Source organism: Triticum aestivum, chromosome 3A (genome assembly GCF_018294505.1).
Source record: "Triticum aestivum cultivar Chinese Spring chromosome 3A, IWGSC CS RefSeq v2.1, whole genome shotgun sequence".
Lineage (NCBI taxonomy): Eukaryota > Viridiplantae > Streptophyta > Magnoliopsida > Poales > Poaceae > Triticum > Triticum aestivum.
Window position 1 is genome coordinate 38,378,232 of NC_057800.1, and position 23,702 is coordinate 38,401,933.

Genomic DNA, 23,702 nt, shown 5'->3' on the forward strand with positions numbered 1-23,702 from the left:
GTCCTCCACCTTCATGGATATGTTCTTCATTTTGAAGTGTAGCTCGCAGTTAGTGTTCTCCATGATGTCATACACGGGTTATCTATCCAGCATTGCGTCGCCCGGGGTGGAACCCACGCTGCTTCTCGGCATGGATGGGGCGGTGCTATCCAATGATGGATCATCCGGTATCTGCTGCAGCTGCTGAGACCCCCTTTGCTGGCTAAGTGAGTCGATCTGCTCCTGCTGCCGTTGGAATTTGACTGCCAAGTCCGCGTGCTTTGATTCTAGGCCTTGAAGGCGTTCATAGTCCATCTTCCTCTGCTCCTTCTCCATCTTCCTCTTCTTCTCCTCCGCAATCTTCCTTCTCGCACGGGTTCTGTAGTCGGCATTCCAGTCTGAAAACTCCTCATACCACGGAATAGCGCCCTTGCCTCGTGTTCTTCCCGGGTGTTCAGGATTTCCCAGGGCACGCGTAAGCTCGTCGTTCTCTCTGTTGGGCTGGAACACCCCCGATCGAGCCTCTTTAGTACTAGCTATATGCCCGCAAAAAGTAACATTTTTTTCATGATTGGATTTTGATAACTAAAATTTCTAAAATTTCTATATAACTAACATTTCTATAACATTTCTAACAATGCTATATAACTAACATTTCTATAACATTTCTAATATTTCTATAACTAAAAAACAGAAGAAAAAAAATATAACATTTCTATATATATAACTAACATTTGTATAACATTTCTAATATTTCTATAACTAAAAAAGGAAAAATTTCTAACTTTTTTATAACTATTTCTATAACTAAAAAACAAAAAAATTTCTAACAATTCTAACTTTTTATAACTATTTCTATAACTAAAAACAGAAAAAAATTCTAACATTTCTATAACATTTCTAACAATGCTATATAACTAACTATTTCTATAACTAAAAAAGAAAAAATTCTAACTTTTTTATAACTATTTCTATAACTAAAAAACTAAAAAAATGTATGTGTGTGTGTGCTCATCGGCGAGGCGAGAGGCGACGGGGGGCGGCGACGGGCGCGGCGACGACGGGGATGGCGACGACGGGGACAGGGACGGGGCGGCGATGACGGGGACGGGGACGTACGGGCCGGGGCGGCGACGACGGGGACGGGGTGGCGACGACGGGGACGGGGATGACGCGGGACGGGCCGGGACGGGGTGGCGGTGACGACGGGGACGAGGGGGACAGGGACGATGGGGCGGCGACGACGGGGACGGGGCGGCGACGAGGGATATGGAGACGGGGGCGGCGGGCGACGGGGCAGAGGAGAAGAAGCAGATGAGAAACTGAAATTTTTGAAGTGTATTCTTATATAGGATGGACCTTTAGTACCGGTTGGAGCCACCAACCGGTACTAAAGGCCTGTTTTGGCTAGGCCAAGCGGCGGGAAGCGCACCCCCTTCAGTACCAGTTGGTGGCTCCAACCGGTACTAAAGGCCCCCCCTTTAGTACCGGTTGGTGGCTCCAACCGATACTAAAGGGGGTGCGCTGGCGCAGGTGCGGTGCGGCAAGTTTAGTCCACCTCGCTAGCCGAGGGGCGTCCGCACTAGTTTATAACCCCCCGCGCGGTAGCTCTCTCGAACTCCTCTCTAAAGCAGGCCTACTGGGCCTACATGTTCTGCCCTGCCCTGTTGGCCTACTGGGCCTTTGCGGGGCTGCATCCTGGCCCAACAGCAGTCTGGGTTTCTAGTCGTATGCAGGCCGCTCTGGCCCAGTAGGCGGGCTTTTTTTTTGCTTTATTTATTTTTGAGTTGTTTTTTGTGTATTTAGAGTTTCTTTGTGAATATTTTTGCTTTAGGTACAAAAAATTACAAACTTTCTGTTAGTGCCCGTAGTTTTCAAATTTGAATAGTTTAAATTTTGAATTATTTGAAATTAGTGTGAATCACTAGTTTGGGAATAACTTAACTTTAAAAATCAGTAAAGGCATGAAAGAATTTGTTTGCACATAAAATTTCTTCGCGTTTCAAATGCCAAAACACATAACTACCCTAACTATTACAGAGATTCCCTCCTGGGTGTGAAACACAGAAGAAAGTGATGATAGTGAAGCCGATCACATCCCAGATCTTTGGGTGTGAAACTTTTTCTTCACGTGTGTCCCTTTGCGCCGTAACCATGGAAAATCTTCATCATTTAACGGGATGCTCGGGTCAATATTCACTGTGAATGGAGCAATTTCATCAAACTTTTCATAATCTTCTGACATGTCTGTCTTGTCATCCACTCCCATGATGTTTCTCTTCCCAGAAAGAACTATGTGCCGCTTTGGCTCATCATACGATGCATTCGCTTCCTTATCTTTTCTTTTTCTCGGCTTGGTAGATATGTCCTTCACATAGAAAACCTGTGCCACATCATTGGCTAGGACGAATGGTTCGTCTGCATACGCAAGATTGTTGAGATCCACTGTTGTCATTCCGTACTGCGGATCTTCCGTTACCCCGCCTCGTGTCATATTGACCCATTTGCACCAAAACGAAGGGACCTTCAAACCATGTCGATAGTCAAGTTCCCATATGTCCTGTATATAACCATAATATGTTTCCTTTCCCGTCTTGGTTTCTGCATCAAAGTGGACACCACTGTTTTGGTTGGTGCTCTTCTTATCTTGGGCGATCATGTAAAATGTATTACCATTTATCTCGTACCCTTTGAAAGTCATTATATTCAAAGATGGTAACTGGGACAGCAAGCACAAGTCATCTTCAATAGAGGTGTCATGCATGGTACGTTCTGCAACCAGCTGGCGAAACTCCTGGTTTGTTCATGTGTAATCCAGTCATCAGACCGCTCCGGGTGTTTGGAGCGTAGCAAATTCTTGTGTTCATCCATATACGGAGCCACCAAAGCGGAATTCTGTAGAACTATGTAGTGTGCTTCAGTGAGAGAATGTCCGTCCATACATATTATTTGTTCCCCTCCTAGCGTGCCTTTTCCATCCAGTCTGCCCTTATGCCGCGATTCAGGAACACCAATCGGCTTAAGGTCAGGAATAAAGTCAATACAAAACCCAATGACCTTCTCATTTTCATGGCCCTTGGAGATGCTTCCTTCTGGCCTAGCACGGTTATGAACATATTTCTTTAAGACTCCCATGAACCTCTCAAAGGGGAATATATTGTGTAGAAATACAGGACCCAAAACATTAATCTCTTCGCATAGGTCAACTAGGACGTGCGTCATGATGTTGAAGAAGGATGGTGGGAACACCAACTCGAAACTGACAAGACATTGCACCAAATCATTCTCTAACCTTGGTATGATTTCTGGATCGATTACCTTCTGAGAGATTGCATTGAGAAATGCACATAGCTTCACAATGGCTAATCGAACGTTTTCCGGTAGAAGCCCCCTCAATGCAACCGGAAGCAGTTGCGTCATAATCACGTGGCAGTCATGAGACTTTAGGTTCTGGAACTTTTTCTCTGCCATGTTTATTATTCCCTTTATATTCGACGAGAAGCCAGACGGTATCTTAATACAGAGCAGGCATTCAAAGAAGATTTCCTTCTCTTTTTTGGTAAGAGCGTAGCTTGCATGACCCTGATGTATGCCGTCTTTTCCGTGCATACGTTGCTGGTCCTCCCGTTCCTCAGGTGTATCTTTTGTCTTCCCATACACGCCCAAGAAGCCAAGTAGGGTCACACAAAGATTCTTCTGCATCACGTCAATTGCGGAGCGGACCTCTAGGGCTATCCAATAGGGCAGGTCCCAAAATATAGATTTCTTCTTCCACATGGGTGCGCGTCCGTCAGCGTCATTCGGAACAGGTTGTCCACCAGGACCCTTTCCAAAGACCACCTTCAAATCCTTGACCATATCATGTACATCAGCACCAATACGGTGGCGAGGCTTCGTCCGGTGATCCGCCTCACCTTTGAAATGCTTGCCTTTCTTTCTTACGGGATGCCTGCTCGGAAGAAATTGGCGATGTCCCAGATACACATTCTTCTTACAATTAGCCAAATATATACTGTCGGTATCGTTCAAACAGTGCGTGCATGCGCGGTATCCCTTGTTTGTCTGTCCTGAAAGGTTACTGAGAGCAGGCCAATCATTGATGGTCACGAACAGCAACGCCTTTAGGTCAAATTCATCCCCCATGTGCTCATCCCATGCACGTACACCTGTTCCATTCCACAGTTGTAAGAGTTCTTCAACTAATGGCCTTAGGTACACATCAATGTTGTTGTCGGGTTGCTTAGGGCCTTGGATGAGCACTGGCATCATAATGACCTTCCGCTTCATGCACAACCAAGGAGGAAGGTTATACAAACATAGAGTCACAGGCCAGGTGCTATGGTTGCTGCTCTGCTCCCCAAAAGGATTAATGCCATCTGCGCTTATACCAAACCATACTCTCCTTGCGTCATCTGCAAACTCCTTCCCGTACTTTCTTTCGATTTTTCTCCACTGCGACCCATCAGCGGGTACTCTCAACTTTTCGTCTTTCTTACGGTCTTCTCTGTGCCATCGCATCGCCTTGGCATGCTCTTTGTTTTGGAACAAACGTTTCAACCGTGGTATTATAGGAGCATACCACATCACCTTGTCAGGAATCTTCTTCCTGGGGCGCTCGCCCTCGACATCACCAGGGTCATCGCGGCTGATCTTATAGCGCAATGCACCGCATATCGGGCAAGCGTTCAAATCCTCGTACTCACCACGGTAGAGGATGCAATCATTAGGGCATGCATGTATCTTCTGCACCTCTAACCCTAGAGGGCAGACAACCTTCTTTGCTTCGTACGTACTCTCGGGTAATTCGTTGTCCTTTGGAAGCATATCCTTTATCATTACCAGCAACTTTCCAAATCCCTTGTTAGATACACCATTCTCTGTCTTCCATTGCAGCAATTCCAGTATGGTGCCCAGCTTTTTCTTGTCACCTACGCAATTCGGGTACAACAATTTTTTGTGATCCTCTAACATGCGCTGCAACTTCTTCTTCTCCAAATCACTTGCGCAGTTTCTCTTTGCATCGGCAATGGCCCGACCTAGATCATCAATGGGCTCATCTGATGCCTCTTCTTCAGCTTCTTCCCGCATTGCCGGATCAGCTTCTTCCAGCATTACCGGCTTAGCTTCTTCCCCCATTGTTGTATCATCGTATTCAGGGAACCCATGGCCAGGATAGATGTCGTCGTCCTCTTCTTCTTCATTGTCTTCCATCATAACCCCTCTTTCTCCGTGCTTGGTGCAGACATTTTAGTGGGGCATGAAACCGGACTTAAACAGGTGGACGTGAATGGTTCTTGACGTAGAGTAATTGTGACCATTCTTACAGCCAGCACATGGACAAGGCATAAAACCATCCGCCCGCTTGTTTGCCTCAGCCGCAAGCAGAAAAGTATGCACGCCCTCAACGAACTGGGGAGAGCATCGGTCATCGTACATCCATTGCCGGCTCATCTTCATTACACAACACCGAATAGACCAAATTAATACAAGTTCATACATAAAGTTCATACAACACTTAAATGCAACAAACAAATAACTCTCTAGCTAAAGCATTTAAATGCAACAACAAATCCGATCAAGATCACAACTAAGGTAACAATGGATCCAATAGCATAATGATACCAAGCCTCACTATCGATGGCATATTTTTTAATCTTTCTAATCTTCAAGCGCATTTTCTCCATCTTGATCTTGTGATCATCGACGACATCGGCAACATGCAACTCCAATTCCATCTTCTCCCCCTCAATTCTTTTCAATTTTTCTTTCAAGTACTCGTTTTCTCTTTCAACTAAATTTAGCCTCTCGACAATAGGGTCGGTTGGAATTTCCGGTTCACATACCTCCTAGAAAAAATATCTATGCAACTTGATGGGCATAATTTGTCATAAACTCGAAATGCAACTAGTTTTAAAAGAGAATATGTATACCACATCCGAATCATAACAAGGACGAGGGCCGACGGGGACGGATATCAAAACCATGGCACTATGTATAACAAACAACGTACGGGTAAGATAATTATACGAGTAACTATATATCCAAATCACACAAACATCAATTTTTATATAAAATTTCATGAACAAGAGGCTCACCACAAGATGGTGTCGGCGACGGGACGGTGCGGGCGATCGACGGTGGTTACGGCGGAGATTTAGAAGGCACTAAGTAAACCACACCTACATATGCAAACTAAGTGTTATTTTTGACCTCAAATTGCATATAAATCAAATACTAGCACATATAATTCCTCCCAAATTACTAAACTCACAAATTAAACACTATATAAAGCATTGCAAGAGCTAATCTAGCAATGAGAGATGAAAGGACAAAGTTGCTAACCTTTGTGATCATTTGAATCGATGGGGACCTTCAAATCTTGACAAATTTTGGGCAAAATGTGCGATGAGCTCGAGAGGAAGAGGGGAAGAACAGAGAGGGAGGGGAAAGGGGAAGAACAGAGCGAGTTCGGGTGGACGAAGGGTTTATGTAGGACGACCTTTAGTATCGGTTCGTGACACGAACCGGTACTAAAGGTGCTGGAGGGACCCCAGACTGACAACATCCTGCCACCACTCTCATTAGTACCGGTTCATGGCACAAACCGGTGCTAAAGGTTCGCCACGAACCGGTACTAATGAGAGCGGTCCGGCTAGCCGTTGGAACGGGCACTAATGTACACATTAGTGCCGGCTCTAATTCAAACCGACACTAATGTGCTTCATATTTGATCCTTTTTCTACTAGTGTTGGTGGAGGCGTCCGTGCTGGGATGATATTTGTTTGCTTCCATAAAGCTAATGCTAAGCAATTATTTTTCTTCTGTAACACTTTAAAGCACTTCCTTGCATAATATTGAACCTGAAGCTTATAGTTCTACACTTCTACTGATATATTGTATATCGACTGCCTCAAGGGAGCATAATAATTGCTTCCCATTTCTTATTTTTTGCTAAGCTTCATTACATAGTTGTTTGCTAAATGATGCCCGTGATTGACTGAATATTGTTTAGAATTTCACAATCATAATTAATCTTTGATCTGACCGTCTTGATTGATTCAGATGCGCATTCTATGTTCTGCCAAAAAAATTACATGCTAATCTATGAAAAATATTATGCTGTTAGTGGATCCTTTTAATTTAGGATCTATTCTCCTACTCTCTGAATATTGTTTCCATAAGCTCCATTTTATCTTCAGTTACCTCAACTTGTACAATGTTAAGTGGGTTATCAAAATGATGAATTACTGTATTTTGTACAATGTTGGTTAACACTTAACTTGACTATTCTTCATTTTGAAACATTAGCCGGCAACCTCTCCGACATGCTGCTCATGACCACCTCCCCAACCAGATGCTGTTGGTAAGCTCTCTCTTCTCCCCCTCCATCTATTTGCTAAGCACACATTTATGCAAGATGGAAATCCATCTATTTAACTCGATTTTGCTGAAAAATGTTTCTTTTTATCCTGTTGGATGTGTAGGCAGTAGAGGAAGTATGGATGGTAATTTTGTTTCACTCAATAAAATCCTTGTGTGTGCTAATTATGCATTGGCAGTAGGCAGTGGACTTAGCCATTTGGCAACAGCGGTATTGGTTAGTTATAAGAATTCATATTGATCATGAAGAATATGCCACATGATACTTGAAGCAATATTGTCTGGTTTTGGAGATTTGATCTGCCAATGCTGCTACTACTCTTTTGCAGGTTCTTCTAGTCGGTGGTTTGGAGGACGAGATGCCTGTGAGGAGCAAGGAGCAAGGATTTGAGATGGCTCGCTTCTAGTCTCATGTATAAGAATATGCCCTATTTTGACTTTGGAGCTTTATTGCTTTTGTAATATATTGTAAACATTGTATTTGTATTAAAGCAATAAAAATTAGTTTAGGATTTTTAAAAATTACTTTTGTAATATATTTATAAACATTGTATAATTGTATTAAAGGAAGAGTAGAAGCGTGACCTGTTTGCAAGCCCTAACTTTCTTTTGTATACAATGGTGGTGCTGGCGTCTCTGGTGCCGCCGTTCGACGCTGTGGTGCCCACCGTGGCTGGTGGCGTGTGCTGGTGCAGCAGAGGGTTCTGCCTTGGATGGTACTATGGTGCTACACCTTCACTGCCTCGCCTCTTCACTGCATCGACGCTCCTTCTGCATCGAGATCTCCAGGTAATCCTCCTTCTTCTCTCTCTGCTCTGCTTCTGCATTATGTACTGAACTGTCACTAGCCTAGGGTTCAAGCTCTGAATTTTTAGATGTTTAGATCGATTCAGTAGTTGCTTAGGTATATAGGAATCTGTGTACTGCTTAGGATGTCCTAGTTGCAGTAGAACATGTAGGTGTTTTAGTGAATTTTACTTCTGATTCAAGGTTTCGTGAGTGGCTGAGATACATGTTGAGAGAACATGGAGGTCCCTTATTGGATGCTTTCAGATCAAAATACCCTGAAAGGTATCGCGGCTCCTGTTTTTTACTTGCTACTCTTATTCTTCTCATAATTTTGCAACTTTGTTATAGCTTATTACTCCATGTCCTCAGAACCAACAATGTAAGTACATATTTTACTATTGGTTAAACAATGTCCTCAGAACTTTGCACGTATATCAGTGTTGGTTTCCATCTTTGAACAACTAAAAGAAGTTAGTAATTTGCTGATGTGGTAGGCTGTGAGGGCAGGAAAAATGTTCAGTGGGGATTGACTTTATAGTTATATAGGATTATTACAACTATAGTGTACTTCATGATAATCACATGCTAACGATGTACCATATGCTTCCTTCATTTGTTTTGTGCAGGGAGGGAGCTTATACTTGCTTTAATCAAACCGTTGGAGCTGAAGAATTCAGTTATGGTTCTAGAATAGAACACATTCTCATTTCAAAACGCACAAACTGTCGAGATGAGGACCCAACGGCACAGCGAGCCGCACTGGACGGTGGCACAATGCATGAGGTACAGAACTTAAACTCCTTCATCGTCACATCAATCACAACGTTTATGTCACTAAATAGTTAATTTCTTAGGAATAGAGCATCTCTCCTTGGGCTAAACTGTAACAAAGTTCAGAATATTAAAGTTTAGATTATTAACCTTAACTTTCATTTATCAAAGATCAGCACACTTTGTTTTGGATCCACACACCTAGGCTTGTCTAATGTGATCGGATCTGGCCAGATTCCTTTTGATGCATCACCTGTTACTCTTTTTGGTGAATTATGTTAGTAGTAATCTTGATTAGCTAGTTGCATGTGTGTTGTTAGCAGGATTAGCGTGGCCGTAGCTTAGGTCAAGCATGTACCTTATGTTTTGTCTCATGTAAAAAGCTTAGGACTGTGTTTACTGAATAATTAAGTTCTTCTGACATGGAACTGTGCATCCTGAATGGCATAGACTCTTGGCTTCATGAAATGACCCATGTCTATGATTCAAGGTATCTTAGATCTTCGATGTCGGATGCAAATAATTGCTCAATTTCACTTCTCTGCAATGTTCATCCTCACATATTTCTATCATTCTTTGCAGGGACAGAGTAAAGAAAAAGAAGAAAAGATTACTCGAAGATTAGTTTTAGAATTTCCTTTTATTTCTTTGTAATTTTTCTTTTATTTGATACTTGTAAAGACATTGTAATATTCTTACTATAATAAAAATTATGATTCTATTTCATTTTTTGTTTTTAAATTAACTTTCCTTATAGGTTGTTTTCTATAAATTTAGATTTTTTTGTTTTCCAAATACATTACTAGTGGCGCATTTCAGTCCTTATTAGTGGCTCACCTTCCTTTATTACTAGTGGCGCACCTATAAGGCTATTAGTGGCGCACCTAGAGGGAATACCAGTGGAGCACCTAAGGGTTAGTAATGGCGCACTCCCTGGTGCGCCATTAGTATCTGGTATACTAATGGTGCACCAGGGGTGCACCATTAGTATTAATTACTAATGGCGTGATGCTAGTGGCGCATCTGTAGTGCGCCATTAGTAGCCAAAACAGGTGCGCCACTAGTAGGCCTTTTCCTAGTAGTGGTGGTATATATCATCGCCGTTATGAGCGCCATCTAGCACTTTCAAAATCTCTGTTGACACAACTTTATATGGAGCCTAGAACCTTAACGTATCTTACTTTGTGAGTAAAATTAATTGTCCAATCTAAAATTAGATTTTTTTTTGCGTATGATGACCGGAATTTGATTTCAACAACTACGTCGAAGATATCTCTCGCTGCCAATACATATTTAGCTGGTGAGCTTATGAACTAGACTGGAACTGCGATGGAATTTAGGGGTTTACCGAGTCACTCTGGTCATACATTAAGTCATCTATGCCAACTATATCCTTGAGAACATGTTGGAATGGCATATCCTAGCATAGATAGTATAGTTGCTTCAAATATTCCAACTGTCGGGGGAGAAAAGTTGTTGAAGATGTAATGACAAGTCCATCGTGACGGGTTGCTGTCTACGTTGTTTCTCATCCAAATCTAAATGGACTCATACTTCGGCCCTAGAGGAGACCCGCTCAACTCCCCATGTAGCTCGGCCAAGTAGGAAGCTGTGTTTATGAATCCTTGGCGGAAAGGATGCAGTGGCACTAAAATATTCATCTTCGAGCCTAAAGTGGAAAAATCTTGGTGGGAATTCTATGCCTTATGGTTGATGGTCCAAAACAATGAGCTCTAAGAAGGCTCGGTTTCTTGAAATACCAAGAGGGTAGGGCGGTTGTATTACCAACTCATGCCAATGCCATTTTAATCTTACAATATATGATTTTATCTGTTCAGATTATACCATCTAACAATTGTTGTGTTCACGCCTGTTTCATTTGAATTATTATACATTTCAAGTACTCATTGGGTATTCAATATGTGAGGTGTGTTATATATTAAATCCCATTTTGGGTTATTATATCACTAACAGATGAAAATTCCATTCTTTGTACTTGAATCTTCCTTCGAGAGGTGGAGAACATTAAGGCGACGACAAACACAAAGTAGGGTATCCGACACTTCTAGAAGCAATAGCAGGTTGCATGATAAGTCGCACGAAAATGTCGACGTCAGGAAGAAAAGTTCTATTCTTAGAACAAGGGAGTCTCCCAAAAAGATCAAAATAACTAAAAGGGTGATGCTTAAGCAGGTAATGGAGCTGACATTACTAGCATATGTTCTCAGTATCAATATCAATAGTTGTGAGTACAGACATCAACGCTAAAGCCCATATTATTTGCTCTCATTGCATAATACTTTGCTTGGAGATGTTGTTCAACTTAATGTAACACCTATCAGATTGACAGAAGGGCTTGGTTGTGTTGAGCTTGGTTTCAACTCCATTTCTTTTGTCAAGCCTATTAGACAAGACGGTTGGGCTGCCTCAAGTTTTGAAAGATGAAGATCTTGAAGAAACAATTCCAAATTAGCCATGATGCAATGAATCGGCCTTGTAAAAAAGAGCAACATGAACGAGAAGATTAGTTCCATTTGCAGCCCAATCCCTTCCCTCTTCCTTGCCTTAGAATCTGGAGGTGAGAGTCCTTCGAGGGGGGTCGATCTAATAGCCCAGGAGCAACACATTTTATTGGAAATTGATTGTGCATCATGAGCATCTCGTAAGCATCATTTAAATATGAAAATGAGGATTTAATCAACTCTCGGGTTTTCTTAAAAGGCAAAAACCCTAAAAAAATTCCAAATATACAAAATGCCCATCTCAAACCCTAAATAATTTGGATACAACCTCATATTTAATGCATGGGGCCCCATATGCTTAAGGTTTAACAGGTATACCCTCTGTAAATAAATATAAGAGTGTTGTTTAGATCACTACTTTAGTGATCTAAACGCCCTTATACTTCTCTACGGAGGGAGTATCAATTTTGGATATTGGATCAAACCCTAATTAAAATATACTTCAATAATATGAACATATTTTGATCTATTTTAAATTGAGGTATTTCACATTGTGCAATCTCTCAAAAACCTATATTTAGTTTTCCAGTGTACCATAGTTTTAAACCCTAATTATTATGAAGCTACAATAATTATTAGGAAGCTACAATAATTTTAAAATGCAGTGTACCATATTATAGTCTTTTTTATTCCTCGCCGTAGACATAAATAAAAAAACTAAACCCTTGTTTAGCAAATTTGACTTTTAGACAGTGTCATTACTCAATAATAATTCAAATAAACAAAAAATAATATATTTAAATAGAATTTTTAGGTTTGTATATTAAATATTTTAATTGAAGTAAAAAGTATCATCAATATTTTCCACTATAATATGCTCCCCCCCCTTTCCAAATTAACGGGAATTTATTTATAATAAAGAAACTAATAACACTAATTTAATATTATACGTGTTAACATATTTTCTATAGAACTGTTACACTAAAGTAAGCTTGACTTTGGACAAAGCCAGAACTTCCATTATTTTGAGCAGAGAGGGTACCAAAATAGAGTCTTGTTCTAAAGACAAACAAATAAAACGGTAAAATTTGGACGCTTCTTCCAAAATGGTTGTATTTTATGTAATTATTTGAAAGAACAATTTTTTTTTTTTTGCGTGCTGAAGCAGCTGTAGTATGGTTTCATTTTGGGCTTATTACTTTTGCTCCAAAAAGCTTCAGAGGATTTGTTTTTTTAGGGGTAGCGTCAGAGGATTGAGGGCAGCAGTGGAGTGTGGGCTGGGTGGGGATGTATTTGCTTGGGCTTTTGGCTCGTGGCTCGGCCCGTGAAGGGCTCACGTCTGACCAGAACAACCACGCTTGCAGCGCCGGCTGCAAACCTAGCGCCGCTCCTCCTCTCGACCTCGACGCATCCGCCGTCCTCTTCCCGGCCTGCCGGCCAACCCGGTGAGCTCCGCTTCCGCTGATTGCTTCTTCTCGCGCCGCCTCCCTTTGCTAATCGCCTCCCCCCGGTTTCTTTATTTGCCAATCGCCGCCATTGTTGGGGTTTCCGGCCTGTTCGTGCGCTGTCCTACTTGATGTATTCCACCCCGTTCTGGTGCCCTGGGTGTTCTTGCGCCCCCAGCCCTGGTTAGATTTTGCCCTCTGCCCGCTACGGGAGTCGCCCAAACTGCACATCTGCAGACCACATTCGAAATGTTCATCTTTTATCTAGTTTTTCGTAATTAGTCAGGATGAATTTCTGCTTCTTGAGTTGCCAATCGCCGCCATAAATCCTCACTACTTAACTGGAGGCGTTTTGATCTGTTTTAACTGACTAGTGGGGCTTAAATCTGCAGCACTGGAGACTGTTGCTGTCATGGAGGGGAACAGCAACGGCAGCAAGATCAAGGAAGGGGGAGATGATGGTCTGCAACAGGGTGTGGCCATCATGGTCAAGAAGCAGCAGGTCACCATGGGGATGGAGGTCCTGGACTGCCCACTCTGCTCCACCCCCCTCAGCCCTCCCATCTTCCAGGTAATCGAATTGATGCAATTTCGCCACACTGAATTTCTTGTGTTAGTCTGATGTTGTTCAGCTGAAGTTCACAAATTTGGTTGATTCTCTGCAGTGCTCAATGGGGCATTTCATCTGCTCGTCCTGCCGCGACAAGCTCCCGCGTGTGCTCCAAACCCGTCTCGGACCGGTGCCATGGCATGGAGCGCGTCATCGCCTCCGTTGTCGTTCCGTGTTCCTACGCCGCGCGCAGATGTGCCCACGTGATGGCCTACCACGACAAGGCGGAGCACGAGGAGTGGTGCCCGCACGCGCCATGCTTCTGCCCAGAGAAAGGCTGTGGCTTCGCCGGCACCAAGGCAGCACTCATGGACCACTTCGCCGCCTAGCACAAGTGGCCTGTGAAAGCGTTCAAATACTACGAGCCGTTCGAAGTGCCCGTGAAGGCCGGCATGCACATCCTCTGGTGCGGTGGGGAGGACAAAGATATCGGCCTCTTCCTGCTGAATGTGACGTTCCCGGAGTCTCCCCTCCATGGGGTCTCGCTGGTCCGCGTCCATCCGCACCCGCCGGAGTCCAGGTTCGGATGCTCAGTTGGCTTCTCGTGGTTCAAGGGCCATTACCAGGTCTCAACGGCTGACACAATCCATACCACGTCACTTTCCGATGGACTGCCAACGGGCTACTTGTGCTTCGTTCCCGAGGCTCAGCGTGAGGGCAGCCGGCGTGTGGTGCTCAGGGTGACCATAGACACTAAGATGGTGTATGGCGTGGAGGACGAGCTGGAGGAGGAGTGCGATGACGACAAGAGCTACATCTATGGTGAGGAGGATGACGAGGTCAGCGAGGAGGATGGTGACGATGACGGTGAGGATCAGGTGGACGAGGGATGCGTTGGTCTGATCAGGCATTGACTCGATCTGTTGGATGAGCAAGTTTTGGGGGATTTTGGTTTGATGGGCAGTGTGTTGTTGAGACTACGTTTTGGAATATCACTGAATGTAGGCTCTGCTTGATCTCATGCTTCCAGCTGACTATGTGGTGATACAATATAACCAGCTTTCTGTTGAAGGTTATCGAGTCTGGGCTCTGTACATCATCTTTATTTACAAGATCTTTTTGTACATCATCTGATCTATCATTGCAATATCCATCAGGTGACGTTGATGATCATTTTTCATTGACATGTGAAAGAAACTTTGAATGAGCACGGTGGCATGCATTGAACTCAGGAAGCCGTGGAGTTGGCTCCGAATGCCGAGAGCTTGCAGGTGCGCCATGGAGAGGCACGAGGAGCCGCTGGACTGTGATGTCCGGCGGAGGATTATGGAGCTGTGGCCGAGGAGCGGCAGCAGTACTCCAAGTCCAAGGGAAAGTGGCGTGGCGACGAAGGTCGGCGAGGAGCCATGGAGGGAGGCGGGAGCACGCTCACGGCCCAGTGCCATACAAGGGTTGGCAATGGTGTTTTCTCAATAGAGATCCGTAGGAAAATATGTTTTCTTGTGTAGTGGTCTTGAGGCCAAACCTTGCCATCAAGCCCGACAAGTTTGAGGAATGAGGATGATGTACCTTACTACATCCACTTAATTGTTACTCCTTCTGTAAAGAAATATAAGAGCGTTTAGATCACTATTTTAGTGATCTAAATGCTCTTATATTTATTTGCGGAGGGTCGAAGCTAGAGCAAGACTGAGTTTTATGAGATAAGAGAGCACAAGGGAAGTGCAAACTTAAGGTGCTCCCCCCTCCCCCCCTCCCCCTGCGTCGCCCTCCTCTGGCGACACGGGGAACCCTAGCTGTCGTCGCTAGCAACCTCCCCCGCCGCCCTCTCCCGCATCGCCGCCGTCGGAGGGCCGGCCGGCGAAGCCGCGCCGGGCCTCGGGAAGGTGGCAGCGGGGCGGATCCGTGCCCCCCCCCCCCCACGCCTCACGACCACCCCCACGCATCGCCACCTTCCCCCGCCTGTCCGGCGGTGGCGGATCCGGTCCCCGGCGGCCTAGCCCCTGCCGTCTCCGGCTGGCCGCGCCACCCACGTCGTCCTCGACCGCCGCGAACCCCTGCACGACTCGCGCCTCCACCCCCCTTGGCCCGCGACCCCGGGATCCTCCCCGGCGATTCTCGAGCGCCCTTACCCCAGCTGCTGCATGAGCCTGCCGGCCGGCGGCGACCCGGCGCTCCTGGCCACTACCATGGGCGCCACCCCCCTGCAGCTCCTCATCCCTCACATGGTCTCGTTTCGGCCGGCGGTGGTTGGGTCTTAGGCCTGCGGCCGGTTACGGGTGTGTTCGCGGTCTGCCTCCTGTGCAGGCGGCCCCCTCGTCTCTGGCGGCCTTCCTCTCCTCCCGAGCCGCGGTGGTGGCTCTTGTGTGGAGGCGGCGACGCATCTGCGGTTGTGGCTGGCACTAGGCTTCTTGTGGTGGTCCTTGTCGATGCTTGTCCGGCCTGGCAGCCTCAGGCCCGCGTTTCTCCAGTGTTCCTCGCTGCCGGCGTTCGCTACCGGGCAGCTCCGGCCTTGGCGGCTAGGTAGTTGCGTCCCTTCCAGCTCACCTTGCTTGCCGATGTCCCGGCGGCTAAGGCCACAGTAGTTTGGATCTGCGTCCTCCAGTCCTAGCTTGCTGGCGTTGCTGGACGCCGTCGCCCCGGTACCCCCGTGTGGTTCGCCTCGTCGCCCGCCCTACCTAGTACGCCTCAAAGCTTCCCCTTTTGCCTGATCCTACGTTCGTGGATTCGGAGGAGGTGCCACCCTCCGACGGCAGGTGCAGCCCGCCTACCCCTTCCTGACATGGTGGTTTCGACTAGCGTTGGCCTCCCCATCTACGTTTCCCGATTTGACGGCTATGGGATTGCTCAGCTCTAGGCCAGGGAGAGATCCCTGCTCGGCTTGCCGGTGCTGGCAGCGATGGCGCCCGCGGGTGTCGTGTCCTTCTTGGAGGCGCTGCGAAGGCCTTCAGCTTAGCCCCTCTTCGAGCTCAGGGGAAACCCTAGGTCCGGGTCCCCCGGACCTGATAGTGGCGATGTCCTGGCGTCATCTTCCTTCCTGAAGGCACTATCTTGCTCGCTCGAGGTGTCCCTGTTTTCAGCTCGGACGATGGTGGAATTCTTGTTGGTTTGGCATTACCATTCTTGGCTAGGGTCTGGCTGATTTAGCTGTGTTGTATCCTCTCATCCCCTATCTCTCTGCTCTGGGCATCATCTACACGCCTTCTTACGTTTGTGTTATGTGTTGTATCCTTTTTGTACTCATTCTACTTCTTTCTATCAATGCAATGATACGCAAGCTTTGCGTATTCGCGAAAAAAAGAGTTTTATGAGATAATTATTGTTGGAATGGGTCAGGTGACCTAGAAACTGAGGTTTGCTTGGGAGACGTACAACGAGAAAGCTTCATTCTGATATGTCTGGGAATCGTTTGGAAGGAGAGTACCCAGCTCTGCCACCAATGGCGAGTCTTCCACTTTCATTGAAGGAGGCATCGCTAGTGCCACTGCCAGATCCGTCGTGTCTATGTCCTCTGAAAATTTTGCAACAAATTAGAGCAGAAAAGGTAAGTTGTGATTTCACAAACAAATTTTTTTTTGTGAAAAGTCTTCCAGTCTTTTATTAACGGTCATGGCAGTACGAAAATCATCAGAAGTAACGAAAATTATAACTAGGTCAATGAACCACCTAGTGACGATTACAAACATTGAAGCGAGCCGAAGGCGCACCACCATATCATCCTTCCCTTATCGAAACCGAGCAAACCTTATTATATTGGACAATCGGGAAGTCACCATGCTAAAAACAACTCCAACCGGTCGACCTAAACGGACACGCAAATTGTTTTTTGTACATTTGGGGCCGTCAGGCAGACACCAAAGTCCAGCATTGTCTGCTTGCACATAGGTGCGCCCAACACGTTGGGACGCATTTTAGGTTTTGCACGATTTTCGAATTTAATATATAAAAATTACGGTCAGAAGTCCCTTAATTACATTAAGTAAAACCAAAGTCCCTTAATTACATTAATTAAAACCAAAAACATAAGAAAATATAGATATAGTGGTTGTCGCCGCCGGTCATCGTTGTCCTTGTCGCTGAGGTAGATGAAGACCGGAGCCGGCCATGGAAACAGCCACGGTACTGCCGCCGGATGTGGCGCTAGCGCACGCGGTGACACAGCAGGCGCCTCCTACTGCTCCGGTGGCCACGGCTGCTGATGCTCATGCTCCGCCCACCCGAGCGTACAAGCGACTGTGGACGTCCACAATCACTGGTGCCCCACCAGTGGTGCCAGTGGCAATGGCTCCTACTAGCGGTGTTCCGGCTAGAGCTAGAGAATCTCTAATCACGTCGTCTCCCGATCAGGTGGGCCGGGCCGAGGACCCTCATCTCGGTTCACCACTGGGCCACGGCCTGTGGCGTACGAAATGAAGTCTCTCGCAGACTTGATGTATACTCTAAGATATTAGAAACCAGCTACAACACGTTCTCCTTGTACGTAGCCGACTAGGATGTAACCATAGACCTCTCCTCCCATACCTATTTAAATCGAGGAGTAGGCTCATAGAGGACACACAACAATCTCAAGGTAGATCATCTGTACTTTGTATTACACCCAGAAGCAATACAATACAAGCAGAACGTAGGATTTTATCTCTAAGGAGAGCCCGAATATATGTAAAAACTCGTGCCCCTGTTACCAACGTGTAAGACCCTTAGTTTGGGACCCCTTACTTGAGATCTACCGGATTTAGCTCTACCACATGCTCCGGCTCGGGCTTAGGTGCGGGCGGGGGAACGCCGACCTGTACTCCGGCCGAGTCGACCAATGCCAGTGCCAGGCCAAGCCACATGGCAAACTCGTCGAGTTGGGAGTCCTCGAGAGCCTTCTTATAAGCCTCGTTGGCCTCCGCCTTGGCTTCCACCTCAACCGCCAGTTGTGGCGATGGAGCGCATGGCGGATTGGGAGCATGCGCACACGCACTCGGAGGACTAGGAGCATGCACAAGAGCGGCCAAGAAAGACCGACGACGTTGGTCGTGCTCGTCGACGAACCAAGTCTCCTAGTATAGCGAGTCGATGACGTACGCCGGGTCGTGGGATAGGTCAGCAAGGAGCTGAGCTCGGTGGCGATGAATCTCGGCCTCACACGCGCGGTCGGAAGCCAGAAAGATCGACATAGGAATCCTATCCGGGTTCATATGCCAGTTGTTCGACCAATGGACATCGGGCCATGGCACAGGGTTGGCCTCCTCCCAGTACCGCTGGCACTAGTCGACCCGACTGGCGTCACAATGAGGGGTGCCGCGCGGCGGCGGCGCCCTGAGGAAGAGTCGGCCTCATGGTCGTGCTTCCCAGCCATCCAGGGAATCCACCTCCCACAACATCGTGCGCGGGCGGGCCGGGCGGTGGCGGCGATTGCGGCTAGGGTTTGACAATCGGTCGTCTGGGAGGAAGAGGAAGGGGGAAGAGTGGGCACGGTATGCGCCCTTTACCCTGCACTGGCGCATTAAAAGGGCTGGCTTTGGCGGTTGGGTCACTGGTGCGTGGGGCTGGGGCAGAGTCACGGTGTGTCCGTCTGTCTATGTGGACTCAAACCCGACCCTCATTTGGGATGGATTTGCGTCCAGGCGAACAACATATGGACTCAAAATGGGTTTGCATCCGCTCATTGGCCCGTGATTTCTGCCCACGCGGACCCAAACGAACGTAAAAGGAGGAAATGCATCCATGCGTTCGAGTTGGCCTAAGCCCCCGAAGGACTAGTGCACTATAACATCAACCATCGCAGACGATGAGAAGCGCAGATCGGGAGGGTCATACTTGTGAACGCACGAACAACACACACTGGCCAGCCGAATCCTGATGGACCTACCGGTGACGAACACGGAATAGATCCAAGCGGATCCATCAAAGACCAACGCCGATTGAATCCAACATGATCCATCAAAGACATACCTCTACACGTCCTCCATCAATGCTAGACACACCATCGAAACGGAGAAGACATTATAATAACTTTGGGATGTTGCCACCTCGCTACCCCAACCAATACACTAAAACTACCTAAAGAAAAACGGGATCCAATCCGCCGGCGAGGGGACGGGATTCGCCGCACCCCCAAGGCCCAAAGGTCATCAGAGGTGGGAAGGATTGGAGTCAGCGAGAGGATGGAAACTTTAATCTCGTGTGTCGCCTCGTGGAGGAATGGAACAGTCCGCATACGAGCGATGCTAGACACACGGACAAAGTTTTACAGATTTCACGGACTGTCACACATGGCACCATCTGATTGGGATTCAGGGAGGAAGGGCCCCACCCCACTGAAAATCAGGTGGGGAGAGGTTAGTTAGCGTTAAGGCTTCCGTAACAGTCCGTTGTTTGCCCGTAAGTCTATCATTTTCGGTCCGCATACTGTCTCGGTAAAATTTACTTGTCTGCCCTTCAGTGATTTCGTGAACAAATATTGTCACCTCAGAATAGCACAATAAATCACACAAAAAGGTAAAATTATACTCCCTCCGTCCCATAATGTAATATGTTTTCTGAGACTAGATTAGTGTCAAAAAATGTCTTAGGGCATGTACAATGGTGCTATCTTAGGAGTGCCATGTAGGATAAATGATGAGATGGAGGAGAAAAAACTCATAAGAAAAGACTTGTCTTCTCTTATTTAAGATAAGACAAGAGATGATCTCTTAGCACAATTTGTCTCACCATGTTTTAAGGAATTACTAGTTATTGAAGATAAGGCTAAGATATAACCCATTGTAAACATACTTTTTTGTCATCTCTAAATTGCATGTAAAACTTAAGATAAGACTGTCTTATCAACCATTATACATGCCCTTACATTATGGGATGGAGGGAGTAGATTTTTGAAATTTATTTAAAACTTTAAATTATATTGAAGTCAGTGGTCGAAGTTAAAACCCACTCTCCTTTTGTTTTGACATCAGAAAGCGGCTGGCTTTTTAGGTTCCTCACTTTACGCAGCTCCGAACCCCCGGCCGCCGCATCCTCCCTGCTGCTCGCCCAGTCGCCCCCCGCCGTCCCGCCGGAACCCCGCTGGCTCCATCTGGACTGCGGGTCCCGCCACGGTGAGTGGGTGAGTCTCGCCTCCTCCTCCTCGTCCAGCCGAGCCGCCGGCGGTCGCTCGCTCGCTCCGTCGAACGATCCGAGCACCTCGTTTCTCTACTCCCTGCAGGCTACGGTACCGAGCCGGTGCTCTGCATCTATTGTCTATGGATCCAACTGCTCTTCTTGCATTTGCCCGGTAGATAGAGGATTTGAGGCTCTTCGTGGCTGCTTGTTCGGTGCTTGCTTTATATGCAGTCCATGTGTTTGCTGATTTGCCTCCTTGGTCAGAGGCCACCCGTGTCTGCGTATTTGCTACAGTACAATTTTACTTCCATTTTGTGCCTTGTGTCTAGGACCTTGTGTGGGACATGTAGAGCTCATTCACTCTCTGATTGTTATGGTACAATATCAAGGAGTCCCCAATTTCGTGTGGAAGTAATTGTAACTTTCAAAATAAATGGCCATGCATTCCTTACGTTGACTGTAATTTTAATCGCCTACAAACTGTGGAGAAATGTTTACGTTTTAACGGATTGGTTTGTAATCTGTAGCACTGGTGGCCCTAGCTCTCATGGAGGCAAAGAGTAGCAGCATCAAGAAGGAAACAGAAGCAATGGAAGAGGCGGAGAGGGTTGTCAAGAAGCAGAATGTCACCATGGCAATGGAGGTCTTTGACTGCCCCGTCTGCTCTACCCCTCTGAGGCCCCCCGTTTTCCAGGTAATCTGGTGCATCTCTTCTACTATGCTGACATCCAAATCCTGTTGAGGTGTTCATTTTGATGCGGTGTTGCCTTATTTATGTGGAAGTTAATTCTGAGCTTGCTCGGTGAATCCTTTGCAGTGTGCCCTTGGGCATTTCGTCTGTTCACCTTGCCGTGACAAGCTCCCAGACAGCAAATGCCAGGCCTGCTCCGGAGTTGTCCTGAAGAGCAGCTGCTATGGCATCGAGCGCATCGTCGAATCCATCCTTGTTCCTTGCCCATACGCTGAGCATGGATGCACCGACATGATCACCTACTACCTCAAGGGAGAACACAAGCAGGCGTGTCCGCACGAGCCGTGCTACTGCCCGGAGCCCGGCTGTGGCTTCGCCGGCACAACAGCTGCGCTCCTGGACCACTTCACCTCCCAGCACAAGTGGCCGACTACGGTGTTCAAGTACTACGTGCCGTTTGATCTCATTGCCAAGCCTGGCATGCATGTCCTCCGTGCCCAAGATGGCAATCTCTTCCTACTCAACGTGTCCTCGCCGGAGTCAGTGCTGCACGGCATCTCGCTCGTGCGCATCCAGCCCAAGGTCTCGGAGTTGTCCAGGTTTGGATGTTCCGTCGGTTTCTCGTGCTGGAAGGGGCACTACCAGCTCTCGTCACTGGACGCGATCACGAGCACGTCGCTGTCAGACGGGCTGCCTAAGAGCAGTTTCTTCAGCTTCGTGCCCAAGTCATCTGCCGTGCTCACAGTCACCATAGATATGGAGCTGATGTGTGATATCAATGATGATGAGCTGGAGGAGGAAACGTCTGACGATGATGACAGCTACGGGGAGGAGGATGGCGGTGAGGAGTAGGGGCTGACTGATGGATCGTCTCCTGGTAAGATGCGGGAGAATTCGGTTTATTTTGGTGCTTCTTATCGCTCTTTGTTGCAGCGTGTGTTGAGAGTTTTTTTTTTTTTGAGAAGGTGTGTTGAGAGTTGAGACTGTACAATCCATGAAGTAGGTTCTGTTTTACTGTCATGAAACTGAACTGGAGTAACGGTAGCAGTAGAGTAGTAGACGAGTGTTCGAATTAGTATTTCAGCGCATCAATTCAATCATTCTATCTTCAATCCGTATGCTACAATCCTCAGGACATGATTAATTACTCTGAGAATCACTTGTTTTGTCGAATACAATAGTATGGAAACTACTAAAAATGCTATCTCACAAAAACATTATAAACAACACATTTCTGTTCATAGAAAGCAACCACACAGCCTTCCCAGCTCAGCTACGGCATTGAGAGCGTCGTCAACAAGATTTTTGTTCCTTTTTTTTGAGTTTGTCTGGTTGTGTTCCGGGGAGATATGCTAAGCACTATTAGTATCTTGAATCCGTTTTGTAGCAATTGTATTATGTTAAAATGTTTACCATGCACATGTTAATGAGTTGGTTCTTTTGCACCAGTTGTGCAGACTTGGTTATACAAATGAAAATGATGGAACTGTATAATATCTCTAAAAATAGCATGAGTTGAGAGAGGTAACATATAAGCCGTGAGAAAACTAATCAAATTTTCTTATTATGCTTTTTTGTGTGGGAAACTAATTTTCTCATGCTTGATTATAACTCAATTTAAAATGCTAGTTTAGATGTTACAGGAAGTTATGATTTTTTTCCCATGCGTACAAGAAGACGGTTGCGTCGCTCTTATCCACAACTCTTCGGCCTGAGCGAAGCCTAAGACATCTCTTCGGTCTACGAAAGGCCGGCGTTAATCTCTTCGGCCCAGCCCATCTGCTCTTCGGTCCAAAGAAGGCCGAAAACACCACTTCAGCCTAACGGAGGCCGAAGAGTTCTTTTTCAGCCTATAATGGAGGCCGACCGGGTGATAGTTTTGAATTTTTTTTTGAATTAGGGCATAAATTTTCCAAATTTGTTATAAAAATGTATTTAGAAAAATCAAGTCGTGATGTCATGGCACACTCTGTTGTCTTCAAGAGAAGCTAGTCGGGGCAATAAAGATTGTAGTGAAAGCATTTGGCGCAACACAATTGTATTCACGTGATGGGTGCCCAAATATAGCACGTACATGGGTAGTATCGTCCACAACTAAGATCCTAATTACAAAATATGTACCTTTTTTAGAGCAGTTACAGAATATGTACTTGGGGAACAAGCAAGACCACTACAACTAATATGATGACGTACGTGCACGATGCAAAGACTGGACTGGAACTCCTCAAAGGTGGACGTTGGCAAGCTTTTCGTCATGATATCCACAAATTGCTGCGTCGTGGGAACGTGAAGAACTCGAACATTCTCAAGAGCCAGCTGCTTGTGAGCAAAGTGGATATCGAGCTCGATATGCTTAGTGCGTCGATGATGAACCAGATTGGCGAAGAGGTAGACGGCGAAGACATTGTCCCAATACACCACATTGGCCTTGTTGACCGCAAAACAAAGCTCGTGAAGGAGTTGGCGAAGCCAGGTGCACTCAGCAACAGTGTTAGCCACTGCTCGATACTCCTCCTCGGCACTCGAATGGGATACCGTGGGCTGAGTAA

The 23,702-nt window shown here is 46.3% G+C and overlaps 1 protein-coding gene and 1 pseudogene across 1 annotated transcript; both read left to right on the forward strand.

The window, feature by feature from the left end:
- The first annotated feature begins 12,723 nt into the window (after window positions 1-12,723).
- On the forward strand, window positions 12,724-14,933 carry LOC123057766 (E3 ubiquitin-protein ligase SINA-like 11; annotated as a pseudogene).
- Window positions 14,934-17,480: 2,547 nt separating this feature from the next.
- Window positions 17,481-22,335, forward strand: LOC123056703 (putative E3 ubiquitin-protein ligase SINA-like 6). The gene is made up of 5 exons (XM_044480002.1): window positions 17,481-17,723; window positions 20,272-20,458; window positions 20,990-21,156; window positions 21,280-22,087; window positions 22,119-22,335. Exons 1-4 carry the CDS (start codon window positions 17,481-17,483, stop codon window positions 22,003-22,005), a joined length of 1,323 nt encoding a protein of 440 aa, XP_044335937.1. The 3' UTR covers window positions 22,006-22,087; window positions 22,119-22,335.
- The last annotated feature ends 1,367 nt before the right edge of the window (window positions 22,336-23,702 follow it).